Raw genomic sequence first — 21,191 nt, forward strand, 5'->3', positions numbered from 1 at the left:
AATATCGTTTTTGTATGTATAACTCCAGGTCAGATCAGGTGTACATTGTAGAAGTTATCCTGGGGATAGGTGATAAGCTGTTCTTCCACTAAGATGCATGACTTGGCTGAACATAACTCTGCGGATGCTGATGGCAGTGCAGTAATCTATGATACTCTTGATTTTCTGTTAAAATGGTCATAGCCTATACCTCTGTCCCATAACATACAGTGGAGCACCCTACTATGTTTATATTGCAATGCCCTGCAGAACTAGTGATTTAAAAAAATCCTGTTTGTGTCTCTGTGTAGAATAGTAGATACATGGAGAGGCCCTTAAAGGAGTATTTCGGCCATGAAAAAAAAATTCAAATTGCAGGGGGGACAAAACAACTTATCCCAACTCGCCTCTCCAGTGCTGGATCGCCACTCCGAGACCCCTTCTGGGCCAACGTCACAGCCCAGTTGATGGACAGCCCCTTCAGCCAGTCAGTGACTGGGATGGGATGCCGAGCACACAATCCATCAGCCAGGGCGGGCATTTTTTCCCGAGTCGTGACGTCATCGGAACTCATGGAAAAATATCCCGGTAACTGTCAAATGGCGCATTGTCAACACAGGCAGAGGTTGACTATGTTCTCCCCTGCCCCTGGCGGCTGTGAGATCTTGCAAGTGGCCGGAATTCTCCTTTGAAGTTTATGGGTTATGGGATATAAAGGATCCATACAACATATATCCTAAACGGGTAACCATGTTTGTCATTTACAAGTTTAACATATTGGGGGAGATTTATCAAAGATGGTGTAAAGTGAAACTGGCTCAGCTGCCCCTAGCCACCAATCAGATTCCACCTTTCATTCCTCACAGACTCTTTTGAAAATGAAAGGTGGAATCTGATTGGTTGCTAGGGACAACTGAGCCAGTTTCACTTTATACCATGTTTGATAAATCTTCCCCATTGTGTATAAACTATGAACAGGTCAAGGTATAACATTAAAGTCAAATTATCATATGTTTTTACATATGGTAAATGTCTCAGTTTATATATTTTTATTTGTACTTTATTTTTGTCTTTCCTTGTTTAGGCTGGTATGGAGAGTGCTTTAGATGAATTAATGGGTACTTTAGAAGGCCCAGAGTTCAGTGTTCCAGAATCTCCCGTATACACAGGTCCAGAAGTGACGGTAATGCCATATACCTTTATTTCATCCATTTACATATAGTGACATGGCGTTATAGCATGTGCCCTGAGGTTTAGCATGGTGTCCAAATTATAAAACAAATAGGCAATGGATATACACAGAGAAATGACTGGTATAACCATCAAGATAGTTCTCAAATTATGTTTTCTTATTGTTTTTATATTCATTTAAAGACTGTTCTATCAGGAACAGGCAGCGGGATATATGTCCATGCTATCAGTGGAGGCTTTTGTAAATGGATCTTATTGTAAGGAGCTGCTCACATTACAATTTGACAGTACGTTTCTGATATACTATGGCAAAAAAGAATGCTAACATATACCGTGTTGTACAGCCACCTGGTCCATTGGATTTAGTGCACTGAATATAACTATAAGTGACTACAATATCCTGCATGTGGCCAGCTTTTAGGACTCCAAAAGGGTGGCCTGCTGCACTAATGACTATTTTCGATCCATTAACACCTTCAAGTATATGACCATATGTATATTTTAACCTCCACATCCTGCATATGGACGTGCCAACACATCCATGGATGAAACAGGCACATAATGCATAGTATAGGCATAATACACTGCAGTGCAAATCGGCTCTGCAGTGTATCATATATCTAATCAGACAATCAGATGGTTAATTCCCTTAGTGCGACAGTAAAATAAGATGTAAAATAAAATAAAAAAAATGAAATAAACACAATCCCCATGTTCCCCAATGCAAATAATAAATGTAGTAAAAAAAAAACCACATACTATATTTGGGATTGCCGCATGCATAACAAAACTGGCAAAAAATAAATATATCACATGATTTAACCTGCACATTAATTGCAGGAAATTCAAAGTTAGAAAAAATGTTTTGCAATTTTTTAATTAAAGAGTCTATCCAGGATTAGAAAAACATGTCTGCTTTCTCCCAGAAATAGCCCTTCTCCTGTACTAGGTCCAGGTGTGGTTTGCAGTTCAGCCCCATTCACTTTAATAGAAATGGGTTGCAAAACTCCACCCAAACTGGAGACAAGAGTGTTGCTGCTTCTGGAAGAAAGCAACCATGTTTTTCTCATCCTGGATAACCCCTTTAAATAAGGGCATTTTTCACAAGAAAATTGTAAGGATATCGGCCACAATTTACCACCAAAAGTACAAGTAATGGTACAAAAGTACCACCTAAAGTACAATGATCGCAAAGATACAAACTCAGAATTGCTTGGATAAGTTAAAGCATCATGGAGCTATAACCGCATACAGTGAGACAGGTCAGATTTAAACAATGGGCTCTAGTCCTTACGGCCAAAATTAGCCCGGTCCTGAAAGAGTTAAACTCAGTGGACCCCCTGACATTACAGATCGTTGCCAGTGAACATCTAAAATAAGGCTTTTAAACAGCGGTAAAAAGATGCTTGTACTTTGTGATATGTTATCTCACCAGCGAAAAATAACATGGGTACCCTAGGTATGTTAGAGTATGGGCCCTCTGTTGCATGGCAACAGCAGGGTCACAGTTCAGGGAGGAAACCAGGAAGTAGTCAGATGCATAAGGGGAAAAAATGGTACAGTGATGTAAACTTTTACGCTAAAAACGGCAAATTATTCATATATACACTCACCGGCCACTTTATTAGGTACACCATGCTAGTAACGGGTTGGACCCCCTTTTGCCTTCAGAACTGCCTCAATTCTTCGTGGCATAGATACAACAAGGTGCTGGAAGCATTCCTCAGAGATTTTGGTCCATATTGACATGATGGCATCACACAGTTGCCGCAGATTTGTCAGCTGCACATCCATGATGCGAATCTCCCGTTCCACCACATCCCAAAGATGCTCTATTGGATTGAGATCTGGTGACTGTGGAGGCCATTTGAGTACAGTGAACTCATTGTCATGGTCAAGAAACCAGTCTGAGATGATTCTAGCTTTATGACATGGCGCATTATCCTGCTGAAAGTAGCCATCAGATGTTGGGTACATTGTGGTCATAAAGGGATGGACATGGTCAGCAACACTACTCAGGTAGGCTGTGGCGTTGCAACGATGCTCAATTGGTACCAAGGGGCCCAAAGAGTGCCAAGAAAATATTCCCCACACCATGACACCACCACCACCAGCCTGAACCGTTGATACAAGGCAGGATGGATCCATGCTTTCATGTTGTTGACAAATTCTGACCCTACCATCCGAATGTCGCAGCAGAAATCGAGACTCCTCAGACCAGGCAACGTTTTTCCAATCTTCTACTGTCCAATTTCGATGAGCTTGTGCAAATTGTAGCCTCAGTTTCCTGTTCTTAGCTGAAAGGAGTGGCACCCGGTGTGGTCTTCTGCTGCTGTAGCCCATCTGCCTCAAAATTGGAGGTACTGTGCGTTCAGAGATGCTCTTCTGCCTACCTTGGTTGTAACGGTTGGCTATTTGAGTCACTGTTGCCTTTCTATCAGCTCAAACCAGTCTGCCCATTCTTTTCTGACCTCTGGCATCAACAAGGCATTTCCGCCCACAGAACTGCCGCTCACTGGATGTTTTTTCTTTTTCGGACCATTTTCTGTAAACCCTAGAGATGGTTGTGCGTTAAAATCCCAGTAGATCAGCAGTTTCTGAAATACTCAGACCAGCCCTTCTGGCACCAACAACCATGCCACGTTCAAAGGCACTCAAATCACCTTTCTTCCCCATACTGATGCTCGGTTTGAACTGCAGGAGATTGTCTTGACCATGTCTACATGCCTAAACGAGTTGCCGCATGTGATTGGCTGATTAGAAATTAAGTGGTAACGTGCAGTTGGACAGGTGTACCTAATAAAGTGTCCGGTGAGTGTAATATATATATATATATATATATATATATATATATATATATATATATATATATATATATATATATATATATATACATATATACATATTGTGTTCTTTGATTCATGACACAACCCCTTTAACTTCATTTGCACACAGTTTTTTAATGGCTGTGTGGTATTGCAGCAGAATAGCCATGGCCACATGTGATATATGCCCTCTAATCCTTCCGTGTCTAATAGAAGCGAAATTCTGACCAGAGGGCCCCCTCATATACAGTATTTCTGTATACAAATATAAGGCCTATCAGTTGTATGCAATGCTCCTACAAAGCTAGAATTGTGTGCATCATTTATTGTATGGCAATGTAATAAAGGATATTCTCCAGCTCCAAAGTTAGTAAAAATCCAAAATCTTTATTAGAACATGTTAAAAAATATTCTTAAAAAACATCGATGTTCACTAGAAAAATACCTGACGCGTTTTGGACAGAACGTCCTTACTCATGGCTCATTTATAGTATAATCCATTTCTGTATGCTACTGTATATAAACTATCTATTTACATGCATATGTATTTATTGTATATTTGGCCTCTTTTATAGGAAACACGTACAGCCACTTATATTGAGGAGCTTGGAAAAAGAGAAAGTTCAATCCCTCCTGCATACAGACACCTCCTAGATGTAAGTGTGAAGCCTGGCACAGTAGACGCAGTAATTCATTGTGATTGTCAGCTCTTCTTAACTTTCTTGTGTTCTTTAGGGAAAATCTGATGGGAAGCCAGTACCCCAAACTCCTGAAGATAAGGTATGCGCTTCTATTCCTCAGTTAAGAAATATTAGTGTGAGGCTATAGAGCTTAATTTACACATTTATGATTGCCAAATCCCTCATTGTGATTGATTTTTCTATTGATTTTAGCCCATGACTGATAGTGAGTTGGCGGCTGCATTTGATAAAGAGTTTTCATGTCCCGAGCCCCCAGTGGCACAGCAGACGCCTCCTGTCAAACCCAAAGTAAGTGTCTGTAGTTTATATATGAAAAAATAAGTCAATATAATCCAAATGTGGATGCAGAGCTGCAATTTCCCAGTTTTGTAATAGATTGTTGTGTTATAGTTAAAAAAAGTGAGAATTACCTGTACCTTAAAGTGTCACTGTCATTATAACTTTCAAAATCTAAATCAACAGTAGATGTAAAATAAAGCAAGTTTGCAATATAAATTTTTTTTTTTTTTTTTATCATGCTGTAAAACAAAGCTGAACTTACCAGAAATCCAGGTCCAGTCTCTTGAAGGCAGATTTTTAGTCTTGTGCTGGTGGGAAAAAAACAGACTAAACACAGGAATTCCGGCCAGTACAGAGAGTCACGGCTCAATGTGTCCAACAATCACATGATTGCCTTCTCTATGAGCGCTCAGATGACCTGGGATACACAGGACTTCCTGTTTTTTGAGAAAAAAACAGGGAACAGGAAGTGCCGTGTTTTCCATGATAACTAACAAAAAAAATAATGAATGTAAATTGCAAGCTTACTTTATATCACATCTACTGTTGATTTAGATTTTGAAAATTATAACAAGAGTGACACTTTAAAGAACAGTATTGACATGTAAAAAAGAAGGCAGCAAGGTGCACTCACCATTATGCGATTGTGTAGCTTTTATTAAGGATTCAGATTCAATCCATGGTAGCACCACTTATGCAAGTCTCTCCTGAGTTACCTTCCTTGTGCCGCTAACAGCTTCACCTATGCTAATAGTGCCGACCGCCTCACTCTTTGTTTCATTGTTAAAGAACAGTATGTCTTTTGATGTTGAATTAAATAAAATTTTTGCTATTTTCGTCATTTCAGGACACTCCTGCAGGGAAAAAGTTAGAATCTGAAGTAGTAGTTAGTGCTTCCTCCTCCTCAGCTCTCCAAGCTGCTCCTGCTCCTTCTGTAAGTGAAATCTGCTTGAGACTGGTTGTTATTATTGTTAGGCAGTGATTAATTTTGTTTTGCTTGGGGATAGCATGTGGTTTCTTACTATACAGTATGTGCTTTGGCCCAGTGATCCCAAATTATACCAGTAGGAGAAATACAGTTATATGGGCTATTGGCTCCATGTGGTTCATACATTACCTCTGCCTGTTGCCTACTCCCCAGAGCCGATCTCTGTAGTGACAGGCTGCTCAGCCAATCACTTGCTGTGGCGGTCCCATCCCGGCTAGTGATTGGCTAAGCAGCTTGTAGGTAATGTATAAACTTTATTATTTTCTTTACAGATTCAGACATCTGCCGCGCATCACTATTGCACGTAGCGATGTGTGGTCGGCAGCCAATGATATTAGGTCAGGACCTAAAGTCACGATCACCTGATCGTTGTCTTTATTATTTGCCGAATAGGCCAAAACGGACTATAATCGTTTAGTGTTAGTGGGCCTACAAGGAGAAGTCCAGCAAAAAAAATGATTAAAGTATCATATTGCCCCCCAAATGTTATACAAATAACTTATATACACTTATTAAAGGAAATGCTTATAAAGTGCTTTTTTTCCCTGCACTTACTACTGCATCAAGGCTTCACTTCCTGGATAACATGGTGATGTCATTTCCTGGATAACATGGTGATGTCACGTGCCGACTCCCAGAGCTGTGCGGGCTGTGGCTGCTGGAGAGGATGATGGCAGAGGGATGCACAGTGTCCCTCCAGTGCCCTGTGTCCCTCTGCCATCATCCTCTCCAGCAGCCACAGCCCGCACAGCTCTAGGAGTCCGGTCGTGACATCACCATGTTATCCAGGAAGTGACATTACCATGTTATGCAGGAAGTAAAGGCTTGATGCAGTAGTAAGTGCAGGGAAAAAAGCACTTTATAAGCATTTCCTGTAATAATTGTATATTGGTGATTTGTATAACTTTTGGGGGGCAATACAATACTTTAATAAAAAAATTTTGTCGGACTTCTCCTTTAAGAGTCTGAAGGGGGCTTCTCATATGGGGGTACTGCAGTGAATAGGTACTGTAACGTAGGAACCAAAGGAGCAGCCTGTGCTCAGCATCAATGGCATTAAATATTAAATGAGCTTTTGTATAGGGAAACGTATCACTCATCTGTGTTCTTTTTTTTTTGGTTGTAGAAAGCGCCTGCAGGCAAAGTCGACCCACTGGATGCCCTGGCTGGCACATTGGACACTAGGAAAAAAGACCCAAAAGACAAGAAACCGGTTGCAGATAAAGTTAAGGTAATTTTGATTCTGGAAAGAAACATATAGCTGATTTTATTCTCTAACAAGTATAAATAAACAGTAGTCTGTGGCACTTCAGTATTTTATATGAAATTCAGAAGATGGATGAGGAGGAGGTTGGCAATGGCCCATTTGCTATCACCTTACAGGCAGTGCAGATACAGACTTCCTATCACACTGCGTATAACATTTACAGAATGCACCTGAGCTAATGTAACCTGTAACTAGAACACACATAATGCAGTAGTTTCCAGGTAAACCTTCCATTGCTTCAGATTTAGTTACTGCATTGTGTCAAGACTGCAACCTGCATTGTGTCTTACAACCTTTTAATAGACCTATAATTTAAAGAGGAGCTGACACCACTCCTGGCCTGTCTATTTAGCAAATACATGCAATGCCTATGAAATACCAATTCTGGGTCACCTATTTTTATATCTCTTTGATGTGCTGTTTCTCAGTTATTCTTACTAGAAATCTATAACTTCATAACCAGTTGGGTGTTACCAATATGAGTTTTGTCCCTACACTGTCCCACATTATCCAGTCAGAGCTGACAGTGCCAAACTGTGTAGGGACACCCCCCCCAACTGGTAACACCCAGTTAGATATTTATTCATACATTTCTAGTAACAACAGAGAAATAGCACATTACAGAGCTGTGAGATAAGATGTTCCAGAAATGTAATTTCATGGGGAACACAAGGATTTAGTAACACAGACAAGTCAGGTTTTCTTCAAAGCGGTACTTCAGATGAGAGGTGTTTTTTTAGTATCGCCAGGGAGGAGGTGGATGCAGACAATAACGTCCACTTACCTCCCTGGCTCCAGTGCTGGAGCCTACAACACGCTGCTCCAGTTCCCTGATCTCTGGCCGCTCACATCTCAGAAGTGATGTTGGCAGATTTGCTCAGCGGCTGTAGCGGGGTCCTGCCTCTGCTGCTGAATGGCTGAGAGGGCCACCTCACGTCTCTGGTTCCCTCTGACATGTGAGCAGACGGAAACCGGAGAACCAGAGCAGCCCCAGTGCTTGACCTGGGGAGGTAAGTGGACATTGTCTGCATCCACCTCACCCCTCCCCGACAATACTATAAAGACTCCTCCAGCCAGGAGTACCCCTTGAAGGGCATATTCCAGGCACCTATCCACTTGTTGAGTTAGGAACCAACCTTTATATAGCCACTACATAGTTTTTATGTGACAATATTATGCTCCTATGTGTTGTGTAATGATAAGGGCTCATACACATGACAAAACCACATGTGCAGCCACTGTATGTCCTTGCACAGTAAAGCATGCCGCATTTTTTTTTTATTAGCATACATTTATAGGGCATCAGTGAGGGAGAAGATCTTTGAGTCTCTCTATATAAAATAAACCGGTAGTACTGTATGTGTGATATTCTGTATCTGAACCACACACAACAATATCACAATACCTTAGCATAATACACTCAATATAATGTGTTTATTGTCAAGCAAAGCAACATTACAGCCTTTTGTTTCAGGAAAAAACTGGCAAAGAAAATAGGGAAAAACTTGGTGAGGATGAAGAAACTATCCCCCCTGATTACAGACTAAAGGATGTCAAGGTGGGCAGACTGCTGTTTTACTATTCACTACCTCTGTATAGATTCTGCATCATTCTGCACGTAGTCATACTTTTTAGACCAGAATAAACAGATATCTAGAACACCTATTCTAGAATAGTGGATATATATATATATATATATATATATATATATATATATATATATATATATATATATATATATATATAATGATATAGATAGATATAGTGTAAACAAATATGCCGACTATCATTTCACTCTCAAAATGACCATATCAGCATGATATACTAAGGTTCTGTTCATATCTGTTTTCAGATAACAGGCCCTAACACCAAACAGTAGGGGGGAAATTTATTAAAAGACTAAAATGCCTTTTTTAGGCGGAGCTGGGCCCGATCGGCGTAAAATATCCGCAAATGGTCTATTTGCGAATATTTCATTCGCACTGGGCCCATCTGCGCCAGTGGGGTGGGCGTTACGCAAGGAAAGGGTGGTGCAGCAGCACGCTGAGGGGATGTGGCCTCTGCATGCGCCGCATTTATCATCTTTCTGGAAGAAAAATGACTGTGAAACTTACGCCAGCCCTGAGCTGGCATAGGTTTTAATTTATTCGCATGGACAGGCTCTATGTGCACAGGATTTATGTAGAGGCAGTGCACTTCTACATAAATCCTCTGAGCTCCATAGCTGCAGGGACATTTGTAAGCCCGACGTAAAAAATGCCAGACTTAATAAATGCCCCCAGGAAATGGACCAAACATAGTCAGTAGCTGGCTGTGTTTGGTCCATTAAACTGAATAGGCCCGCTACCAGTATGCCACAGTACAGGTAGGCATCCTTTCTGATGGGTTGGTAGACCTAATATGTATATTTATATTCTGATAACAGGATAAAGATGGGAAGCCCCTTTTGCCAAAACCCGAGGAAAAACCAAAGGTGAGCTATTTATATTTTTTAAAATTTATTTGGTTCCCTAAATAGAGATGAGCGAATTTACAGTAATAATAAAGGGCATCACTTCCCTGTCTTGGCAATCTGCTGATCTGCCGCCTGCCTTTAAACTCTCTGCTCTGGGTGCCAGGAAAAGCTGGATCCAGTCCTGGGAAACTGGAAGAAGTTTCCCAGGACTGGATCCAGTTTCCAGGCATTTTCTTTTGTCAAAGTATTGATCATGGCTGATAATAGGGTGACAACAAATTGTATTCAGCGGCACAATGACAATACATAGGATAGACATTAGGTTTAGTGTTTCTCTCATATATTTAGTTTTTTAAACCTTCAGTAGTGGAATATATAGTACATCATAGTCTGAGCAGCACAGTGCCTGTTTTTGCTAGGATTGTAGGCAGTTTTCTCCGCGGTAGGCGTTTGTTTGTCTATGTTGCTAGGCAGAAGCTTTTTTGTCTCTGGCTCTGACACGGGGCACCTGATACTGTTTCCCATGCACACTGTGCTGTAGGATCACGTTTCAGCCACACTCATATAACAGACATCAGTTCTAGCCTTGTATTCAAACATTAGAGCTCAATTCGGTTTCTTTTTATTACATTATATTGCTATGGCCATGCAGGCAATGAGCGAGGATGAACTCCTGGATGCTCTGACGTTAGGATTTGACACTACACCTGTCCCCGCACAGAGTGCACCATTACAGTCCTCTGCGGTAAGTTTTGTAAATATTCTTCTGTCTTGTAATGTAATTTCTGTGACTGTTTTTTATACCACCTATTAGAGCATACTAAACTAAATCAGAAGAAGAACTCCCTCTATTAGTGCAGCACATCTCTCTTCTTTGGGGCATTGCAGACTCCAAACCAAATTCCTAAAGTTCTTCCACTTTCTGTTATAGAAGACTGCTGGAAAACCCGGATCTGAAGAAATTGTGTCCTGCTCCAAAGCTTCTGCAGTACAACAGTCCTTCGCAGCAGCACCCACTGTCTCTGTAAGCTCCTGAATGGATTGAAGTTTTCTTATTTATTTAATTTGTCCTATAAATTGTATACATACAGTAAAAGTAAAATGATGATACCAAGGCTTCTATAGTTAAAGGAGCTTTCTCATCTGAAGCACATATATATTATATATATATATATATATATATATATATATATATATATATATATATATATATATATATATATATATATATATAATTATTACATAGGGATCAGAACACAGTACATAACATGCAACTGTTAAAGAGAACCGTTCCTATTATGCTTCTACCTCTTTGTGTAAAGGTGATAATACATATCCTATAGCTCTCCGCCAAACATTTATAAAGCTAACGACTGTCCCTCCTGATTCCCTCATACAGAGCAAGGACAATCTCTTGAAGAACAAAAGGATCAAGCACCTAAAATACATGCCTGATCCTGCATATGTCAGGGGAAAGTTAAAAGCTGACGTTTTTTGAATTTGAATGAGGGCCTTAAGTGTATCCATGAATACTATAGGTCCTCAAGGGCTGAAGTAGCGGTTAGAGTTTTCCACAAAGTGAGGGCCTCTCCCCTTCTGGCGCATGCTGTTATTTATTTGGTGTCTGGTAACCAATTTCTCTGGATAAAAAAAAGTGTTTACTTATGCATCACTTTTGTGGCAAAAAAATGCCTGCTAGACTTTCTGATTATTTTTTTTCCCGCAGACTTTGGCACAAAGTTCACAAGTTTGCAAAAACCTAACCTTAACTGAAAACTTTAGCTCAAATTGAAAACAAATGCAATAAATAATTAATACTGTCCTGCTGTGCAGATACCCGATGATGCCTTAGATCTGCTGTCAGGTTCCCTGGGAGAAAGACAGCCTGATCCAGATGACAACAAGCCTATGGTAGACGTAGTAAAGGTGAGCAAAGCCGTAACCTTCCGATCAGATCTCTATAGCTGCTCTTGATACAAAAAGTATGAAAGAAGTTATGAGGAGTCTTGAATATGAAATGGTATTGATGTGTAGTGTCTGCTCCATGTTTAGGAGAGGGCCAAGGAAGAGCACATCGATAGGCTCGGAGATCGAGATGACACAATCCCACCTGAGTATAGACACTTGTTGGATGGTAAAGACCAGGTAACGTTCTGTATAGACTGTTTTCCTTTGACGTGTGTATTGGCTTATGGCTGAAATTTATTGTCCATCTATATGTCTTACAGGGAAAACCCGCAAAACCAGAAACAGTAAAACCACAGGTAAAGCAAACATTAACTTTCCTTTTATTAAGTTCAGTAAAGATGCCCACACATATGTGATAGCCCTCAGCTGTTTCTCCCATTCCATTGTTACACATGAACATTTGGCTTGGCTTTGGTGAACAAAAGGACAGGCCAGTTGAAATTCTGAACATTCGTCCATGCTAAATAGTCATATATACTGGGAAGGTCATGAAAGATAACAGAGGGCCAATAGTTAATGAAAGAATATCCAGCTTTAAGGCGCCCATACCCGTTTAGCTGTTGGCTCTATTCAGTCCTCACCCAGCAGAACAAAGTAATGCCGGGCCTCACCATCATGACCAAAAGGATGCTGGGACCTCACCATCTGTGGATGAAGTTCGTGCAAACATAAAAACTTTTGCTCAGTCTACCCTTTCTTTAGAGCCTAAACTCTGTATAACATTAAAATAAGTACATTAATGTTCTTAAACCAGTGATTGTTGCAGCCAGGGAAAGGAATCTGCAGCTTATAATCACTTTTGTGAATACCGCCTCCCCAGCTGTGCCTCACCAGCATCTAGGTGGTGCCTCACTGGAAAGGCCCGCCTCACAGTTTGAGAAGTACTGCTCTATGGGGAGGGCTAAGCCACAGCCAGACAGCTTATTGCTTTGAGAACAAATAGATCATGCTTCAAAATTCTAGTACATCCAACACTTCTCCCCACTGGCATCACCTAGTGGTGGTGAATAAGAAGGCCCTTATATACCTTTTACTGACTGTGCCGCAGTCAATAGTGACATCACTATAAAGTGTATGGGCACCTTTTTAAAGGAGAAGTCCAGCGATTTATAGAAACTGGCATCAGGCAGGGGGGAAATTGAACTTAACTCTCCCCATGCCCGCGGTCAGTGGGGGGACTGGCCTCAGGACCCCTGCCGGAAGGCATTTTCGTGACGCCACTGGAGGGTGGGGGGGGGGGGGGGGGAGTACTGTCCCAGCTGATGTACTGGCCGATCAGCCAATCAGTGACTGGAGCAGCGTCCTGCCCCAGTCACTGACTGGCTGAGCGATCAGTCAATCAGCCAGGTAGTGACGTGTCGGTGGCGGAGATCCTGGAGCCCAGTAGCTCACCGAAGGCACGGGGAGAGGTAAGTTATGGTGCGTTTAGACAGAAAGATTTATCTGACAGATTTTTGATACCAAAGCCAGGAATGGGTTTGAAAAGAGGAGAGATTTCAGTTTTCCTTTATGACCTGTTCCATGTTTATAGTTCATTCCTGTCTTTGGCTTTTAAGATCTGTCAGATAAATCTGTCTGTGTAAACGCACCATTAGTACTTGTTATCAATTTCTCCCCTGCCGGCTACCAATGGACTGATGTTTAAAGAGACTTCCCGCTTGCACCCTGTGGCAGATGTCAGACATGTAGGACGTTCCCATGGCAGGTAATCTACTGCCTGTAGTGTCTAGCAGTGGATTTTAGATTTTACTGAGCTTTTTAATTTGATGCTGAAATTTGTAGTAAAATTGCATATTGAGAAAAACAGGTGATATCAAAGATACAGACATAATTTTCAGACTTGCTGTATTAAGACTAGTAATTTTTCTTGTAGACCTCTATGGATGACGCCACAGCTATCGACCTGCTCTCCGGTGGCTTTACATCTTGTGAAACCAGTTCAACTGACAAAACACAAAATTCTTCAAAGGTACAGAGTAACACTATGCAGGAAATGTGATACAGAGGATTCATTCCAGCCCAAGTACATAATGGACATGGAAAAGTCATGCATTGGGGAAACTGTAGTAATAATATAAACAGGACTGGCTCTTAGTAGCCACAGAGGCCATCTGAAAATGCTGTGGGAACTAATAGTGGGGTGCCAGATTGCATAGTTTCCCCTTAGCCAACTGCATTGGGAAGTAGGGCATTACTATGTAACATCTTAACTAGATCCTGACTTTCAAGCAAAACAATAAGAGAATCCCTTCTGTATTGCAGGACAAGGGCGAGAAGAGTTCCTGTAGTGCTCCAGTATCTAAAGCATCAGGGAAGGCTCCAGAAGCTTCAAAGGTAAAACATATAGCATATAGCAACATCTCCAGAAGATGGAGCAGTGCTGACATTCTGGTCCTTGTCATGATGGTTAGGAGGGTGACCATCTAGTCATACAGTATCCTTTACTTGGATATGTCATTTGTGTTTGCTGTGATGCCTGCTGACCGCTACAATAAAGTTACAGCCCAGATTTTTGTGAAAACCAAATGGTCATCTTATAATATTCAGTGGCCAGCTATGCAGCCACACCTGCTGATGGTTTTTAAGAAGCCCTATGCTTTCTGTTCTTTCTTCTTTGTCCGTTTGATAATCTCGCACTGTCCCATCCCATTGATTCTAGATTACAGGGTGTAGAATTAATTCCTCTGCTTTTTATTATGGATACATAATGGATAACATCCACTATTTCAGTACAGGAAGTGTTAAACATCTGACACAATGCAGTCACACACATTCATTCTCTATAGTGAATGACTTCTTTGAACCAGTATAAGGGATTATGCCCAGTATATGGACAGTATACGGAAGGCTTAACGTAGTTTAGTTTCTAGACTACGTAATGAACTCCCTGTTGCTGGAAAGTCCTGGCCTCTATGATTATTAGATCTAAGTATAGTTCTTGCTCAAGATATAACATTTCATTAGTACTTTTGTTACACAGTTTGGATCCATGCCTGGTGTGGGCTACATGTGCTGAGACGGTCAGTCAGCAGCATAACCTTTCATCTCTATTGCAGGTCCAGGTTGAGAAGAGTCCCTCAGTCCAGAAACCAGAGACAGCAGGGAAAGTTCCAGATTCCTCAAAGGTATAAACCAGAAAGATTTTATAAAAAGATTTTATCTATGGGAGGCCACAAAAATAGGGGGTGTCACTTAATGTTTTTCATCATCTTACGTATGATAAGATAAGGACTCTTTATGTCTGACCTAGATATTTTATGTAAAATGTCCTTCTTGAAACTGTGGACTTTTAAGCGACTCTGTACCCACAATCTGACACCCCCCCCCCCCCCAAACCGCTTGTACCTTCGGATAGCTGCTTTTAATCCAAGATCTGTCCTGAGGGCCGTTCGGCAAGGGGGGGGGGTCAGATTGTGGGTACAGCGTCGCTTTAAATAGAAGGTGTCCCTGGCTCTGCTGCACCAGCCATTAAATCTAAAGTCCTTCACAATGGCAAAAAGCTGCAAATATGCATATAATTAAATTTTCTACTACAAGAATAGTATCTCCGTCCCCACAATGGTTACAATAAATAAGTTCACACCATGTCACTAGAGGGCACTCTTTACTATCCTCATGCTGTGAACACCAGGAGGATTTAAAGGGGTTATCCAGTGCTACAAAAACATGGCCACTTTCTTCCAGAGACAACACAAGTCTTGTCTCCAGTTCAGGTGCGGTTTGCAATTAGGCTCCATTTACTTCAATGGAACTGAGCAGCAAAACCCCGCCCAAGCTGAAGACAAGAGTGGGGCTGTCTCTGGAAGAAAGCAGCCATGTTTTTGTAGCACGGGATAACCCCTTTAATGTGGATATTCCACTCAGAAATTTCCACTCAGCATAATCTTTCATCTCTATTACAGGTCCAGGTTGAGAAGAGTCCCGCAGCCCAGAAACCAGAGACAGCAGGGAAGGTTCCAGATTCCTCAAAGGTATAAACCAGATTTAGAGTATTCTGACTACGGCTTTCATGTAAAGCATCAAATACCCATGGTAGGCCACACGAAATAGGGAATGCCACTTAATGTTTTTCATCTTCTTCCAATTTTATGTTATCTAAGATAAGATGAAGGCTCTTTATATCTGACGTAGATATTTTATGTAAAATGTCCTTCATTAAACTGTGGATTTAAAATGGAAGATGTCATGAACATTGTAACAGATGACTAACCAGCTCTGCTACACCTGCTATGAAATCTTTAATCCTTGATAATGGCAAAAAAAACAACAACACATAAGTGATTAAAAATAAATCTTTGCGGATATGCATATAATTACATGTGCTATTTACTAGCATAGGATCCTAGAGATGAGAATACCCCTTGTAATCCTGTGTCATTCGCCACCCTCTTAGGCTCCAGGCTTTTTTTGTATATCTCCTCTACTGTACACACTGCAGAAATCTGCAAAAATCTTTTTTTCTAGTTGCATGATAATATGATCACAGTCCTGGGGGTACTTTGATGTAATTTAGGGGAGTAGGGGCCACTTGGCTTAGGGATGTTAGTAAACACTTTTGCTAAACCCTCAGCATATGTATAATCGCATGTTCCCGGGCAGCCTCCTGAGAGGTAGCAGCAGGGTTATTGTGAACTTCACTGACAGATCTGAATAATGTCTTTAATATTAAATGTAGACAGCTGGGAAGTCCCCATGTGGTGTCAGGTTTAACACTGACATGCCCAGCATCATAAAGAGGAACACTGTGATGAATATTTAATCACTCATCACAATACAGGCCTCATGCAATTATTTATCACTGTGCTGATCACCTGAGGATGGAAAGGTACATAGAGATCTCTGTGGCAGTGATCCACAACCCATTGTAGGTCACAAGTGACTCAAATATGGTACTGAATATACTCTACATTAGTGTTATATGCTTTTTACATTAATCCCAAGTTCTAGTGATGATCGAAAATCCCGTGTGCCAGTATTCTACAGTAGTCTATAGTTAGAGAGCCACATGCAGGAACTGGGTGTCTGAGCTATTACACAACACACAGGATGAGACTGAATGGCGCAGTAGAGGTAGATGAAACCACCAATATACAGAATGTTTTTTGTGCGGTACAGATGACTGAGAATTATACAGATACAGATTCAGACATTCTAAATAAACAAAGGAAATATTTTATCCGTGTGATAAATGTATTCTATTATATTATAGAGCTAATTATTATAAAAATATAGGTATCTTCTTAACAATATACCTCTGTCCATGTTCTAGCCTACAAGTCAAAGCACCTTGGAAAAGCCTAGCGCTCAGAAGACAGGCAAAAGTTAGACCTTCGGTAAGTCAGTGCTGTATTCACATTTACATCAAAATCAGTAAGAAGAAACCATGGCATACAGTACTTCACTATATACTCCCCTGAATGCGCTGCTTTTATGAAAGAAAAAGGTTTTGTTCATACAGGTCACGTTAACTTTAGGCAAAGCTGCTGCACTGTTTTGTTTTTGTTTTTCTAGAGCAAGGGAATGAGATTTAAAATAGCCAAGTCACTTGCAGAATGTCAGTGGATTCTGCCAGGATGTGGATATGGAATCCTGGCTTGAATCCTGACTATGTGAACTTGATCGTAAAAAAGTGGTGCTCACTGGCCAGGGGTTTTGGGGCAAGTGTCCTGGATTTTCCTTCTAGTGCCACAGTGGACTATAATGGGAGTAGTTTGGCTGGCAATAGGCCCGGGCAGCAGCCCATATTAGGATCCACTGAGTAGATTGGGGGATGGGGCCATTTGGTTCCATTTTGCCTTCTAACAGCCACGTGCCCTGCCTCCATGGTAGGTATGCCACTAGACAAACTGGACAGTATTTCATAGGGACTGTCATGACTGCTTGTTGCAAGGACCTCCAGTAAGTCTGTATAAAGCTTCATTCACATAGACATCTTGAGAAAGCGAAAACAGTTCTCTCCTTCCCAAAATGCAATTGTCAACATGATATAGTGGACCAGCACCATGGATCTGTTTCCAGAACAATCTGGACTGTGGAGCTTCATACAGTTATTGGGTGAGCTGTCTTTATAGATTTTTCTGTGTGTAATTCACATAAACATTTAGGGCCACATTAGGCAAAAATCCACCCCTGGCGTACGCCACAGAGAAGGTGCAGATTCTTACCTTTTCTGTTGGGTACACCAGCTGTAAGCCCAACTACGAGTATGCCAGTCTTGATAAATGTCTTACTGTTTGCACTTTTAGGGTCCTATTACACTGGCCGGTGGGGGCCCGATAATAACTGTAAACGAGCGCCAATCTGCTAGATCAGCGCTCGTTTACTGGGCCTATTCCACGGCCCAATTATTGTTTAACAAGGGATGCATGGACATCGTTACCCATGTCCTTGCAGCCCTTGCTAAAGCTTTATACATTACCTATCCAGGCTGCAGGGCTCCTCTTGCGGTCTTCTTCTCCCCAGGTCCTGCGCGCTCCAGCTTCAGAGCGGCCTGTCTCAGCTGACAGGCCGCTCAGCCAATCACTGAAGCAGAGTGAATCACTCTGAAGTTGGAGCGCGCAGGACCCGGGGAGAAGAAGACAGCAAGAGGAGCCCTGTAGCCTGAATAGGTAATGTAAATCGTCAGCCACCGTCTGCGCACCGCTATTACACATATCGATGCAACCGACAATTATAGGTTCAAACCTATATCAACGATCAGCCGATGATCGTTGTCATCGGCTGATCGTTGTATTTATTACACGGAGCGATAATCGGCTGATTCGGGCCGATTATCGCTCCGTGGAATAGGCCCCTTAGTTTGGGATTTGTGATTGCACAATATAACTTATCCCTGTCTTTTGTGCTTTCTTTCAGATGCAGAGTCAGTCTCAGTTTTGTTGCTAAAAGGGGCTGCTTAGGAAGAACAAAGACTGATACAAGAACATGCCTTCCACACTGTACCTTTCCCTAGATCCTGTTGTGTTTATGGAAGTGCTGAATGAATAATTTTTTTCCTTCTATGCAAAATCTGTTTTTCGGTTCTTTAAAGGGGCAAAGCTTCTATAGTTGTAATAAAATGTCTAATGTAAGTAATACCTTTAAAGCCTGCAACCTTTGCACATATTTTCCACATAGAATGCGTGAGCTTGAGAATGCGTGAGGTTACAGAGGAGCGTGTACATGACTATATACATAGTGAGATGATAGCCTTGGTCATATTATTCTGTTGGTGTTACAAGGGCTGCATGTTATAAGTGAAGAACACATCCTCTATGTTTACAAGAACTGTGCCTTTTTTACTCGCCAATCCCCTGTTCTTCATGCACATAAAATGTAATGGGGCTTCTCTGGCATGGACAGACCTTTACCATTTTGCTTATAATAAAACATGATATTTTTTCAGGAGATGGTTGTACTGATTCCCAATAAATTGATTTGATATGGATAGTACTTAGCCTGGTGCAGAGAAATAGATTTTTTTTACTTGATGTGTCTCAGCGGAAGTGATATCAGGGCAGTTCGGCTTTGAACTTATAACTGTGGAACACTATCAGAAATAAAGTTTCATGAAAACTCAGGTCTTCATCTTGTCATTGTGTTACGGAAGGCTTGTTAAAGGCTGTGTTCGCATCTCACACCTCTGATGTATACATTATTATCATTTATTTGTCCCCCTGCTGGTGCGTATACTCACCAGTGATAATCGTTGTCCTGTGGCACAGCTTAGTTCCGGTCCTGCAGTGCCGTTCACCTTTCTTCTGACCCCTCTCCATGTCGATTGAAGGGCGGAAGTCCCGCTCTCCCATAGAGATGCGCTGAAGAGCATGACAGAAGAGGGGTCAGAAGAGTGGTGACATAAACGCACATGGGATCTGAACGACTCCGCAGGACACAGATCATACTGTAGCTGGTGAGTATATGCACCAGCGGGGGGACAAATAAAAAAAAAAAAGTGCTTCTTTAAACAGGTAGGATGTCATACAGTGACATCAAAGGCCATTGTGGCTAACATGCAACAGGTACAGTACTCTGGTTGTACATGTTAAATTGATGGCATAAAGCAAAATCTTCTTAATGTTGGCAAAAAAATTGTTGATGAAAAACGTCAACAGGAACTATGTGGCCACTCCTGCCAAACTGTAGTAGAAATATGCAGAGCCACAGAAGAGTAAGTTATGTTGTATACAGTACAATGAACTGGCTATAACACAAAAATAAAAGGTACAAGTCTTGGGACCTCAACAAATGACCCTTTTATTATGTTAGCAATGGAGTCATGGTTTACAGAGACATGAAGTAATTTGTGTCTGACATTGGTGTGGCATCTAATATTTCATTATGACGAAAAATGGATAAGAAAAAACATTGTAAATATAAGAAATTATATAATAAAATTAAGAAATTATATATTAATAAAATATAAGAAATCAAGTCACTACTTGATCTGAGGCTTCATGATAGTATACACATCTGTTAAGCAAGACAAGAAAAAAATCCATTGGACTTTACCACAAAAATCTGCTCCAAACCGCTGCATAACCTTCCTCTCATCTTATATCTGTTCTAACCATACTAACTGTGAATAAAGCTAGGTTTAAAACACAGCATTCAGGCTTCCCTCGTGGTATCGAACCCATCAGCCAACCACCAGAAATAGCTAACAAATAACTTTATTATAATAAAACACGGAGACTTTTTTTGTGGAGAAATTAGGCTGTGAATTATTATTAGGGGGTTACATAATAATAACCAATAATATGTTAAAATTACACAACTCAACAACTTGAATAACACCTTGCCCAGCATAAGCTGACTATTACCCCACTAACAAAAGTCACAACAAATGACCAGCCTATAGCAAAGGGAGGGAAGGTGGGGCACTTCTTTGAAGGCTGTGATAGACTAAAGAAGACTGGTAAATTAGCCCCTTTATATTTAAAGGGGTTATCCAGCAAAAAAAAATTTCTTTTAAATCAATTGGTTTCAGAAAGTTATATAGATTTGTAATTTACTTCCTATACTTATAATCTGCTGAATGTCCTGCAGGAAATGTTGTTCTCAGGAACTGTCTAGAGCGGTAGCAAATCCCCATAGAAAACCTTTCCTGCTCTGGACAGTTCCTGGCATGGACAGAAGTGGCAGCAGGGAGCACTGGATCAGACTGAAAAAACAACAATTCCTGCAAGACATACAGCAGCTGATAAGTACCGGGAAACTTGATATTTCTAAATAGCAAATTACATATCTATATAACTTTCTGGAACCAGATGATTTAAAAGAAAAAGATTTCCGCTTCTCACAGCCACTGTGAGATAATGCTCTTCCACATAGTGATTCAACAGATACCAGAGATAGCACTTGTGCATGCCATTAGGCTGCACTTACCCAATCATGGTTGCCCTGTAAAGATAGGAGGGACTGGGGAAAGATCTGGAATAGAGATGAGCAAATCGGGTTCGAGTCGATCCGAACCCGAACGTTCGGTATTTGATTAGCGGTGACTGCTGAACTTGGATAAAGCTCTAAGGTTTTCTGGAAAACATGGATACAGCCAATG

At 41.1% G+C, this 21,191-nt stretch overlaps 1 protein-coding gene across 7 annotated transcripts in view; it reads left to right on the forward strand.

Annotated features, from left to right (window-relative positions):
* Positions 1-19,211, forward strand: part of CAST (calpastatin) — a 115,069-nt gene extending 95,858 nt beyond the window's left edge. For all 7 annotated transcript variants that reach the window (XM_069962946.1, XM_069962944.1, XM_069962945.1 and 4 more), the window contains 19 exons: positions 1,064-1,162; positions 4,571-4,651; positions 4,731-4,775; positions 4,889-4,984; positions 5,823-5,909; positions 7,090-7,194; positions 8,705-8,788; positions 9,656-9,703; positions 10,338-10,430; positions 10,617-10,709; positions 11,519-11,611; positions 11,738-11,830; positions 11,914-11,949; positions 13,527-13,622; positions 13,916-13,987; positions 14,710-14,778; positions 15,556-15,624; positions 16,923-16,986; positions 18,509-19,211. In XM_069962946.1, coding sequence (XP_069819047.1) covers positions 1,064-1,162; positions 4,571-4,651; positions 4,731-4,775; positions 4,889-4,984; positions 5,823-5,909; positions 7,090-7,194; positions 8,705-8,788; positions 9,656-9,703; positions 10,338-10,430; positions 10,617-10,709; positions 11,519-11,611; positions 11,738-11,830; positions 11,914-11,949; positions 13,527-13,622; positions 13,916-13,987; positions 14,710-14,778; positions 15,556-15,624; positions 16,923-16,979 — 1,416 coding nt within the window. In that variant the 3' untranslated portion in view covers positions 16,980-16,986; positions 18,509-19,211. The remainder of the gene's footprint in view (positions 1-1,063; positions 1,163-4,570; positions 4,652-4,730; positions 4,776-4,888; positions 4,985-5,822; positions 5,910-7,089; positions 7,195-8,704; positions 8,789-9,655; positions 9,704-10,337; positions 10,431-10,616; positions 10,710-11,518; positions 11,612-11,737; positions 11,831-11,913; positions 11,950-13,526; positions 13,623-13,915; positions 13,988-14,709; positions 14,779-15,555; positions 15,625-16,922; positions 16,987-18,508) is intronic.
* The last annotated feature ends 1,980 nt before the right edge of the window (positions 19,212-21,191 follow it).

This window comes from Dendropsophus ebraccatus, chromosome 3 (assembly GCF_027789765.1).
Source record: "Dendropsophus ebraccatus isolate aDenEbr1 chromosome 3, aDenEbr1.pat, whole genome shotgun sequence".
Taxonomy (NCBI): Eukaryota; Metazoa; Chordata; class Amphibia; order Anura; family Hylidae; genus Dendropsophus; species Dendropsophus ebraccatus.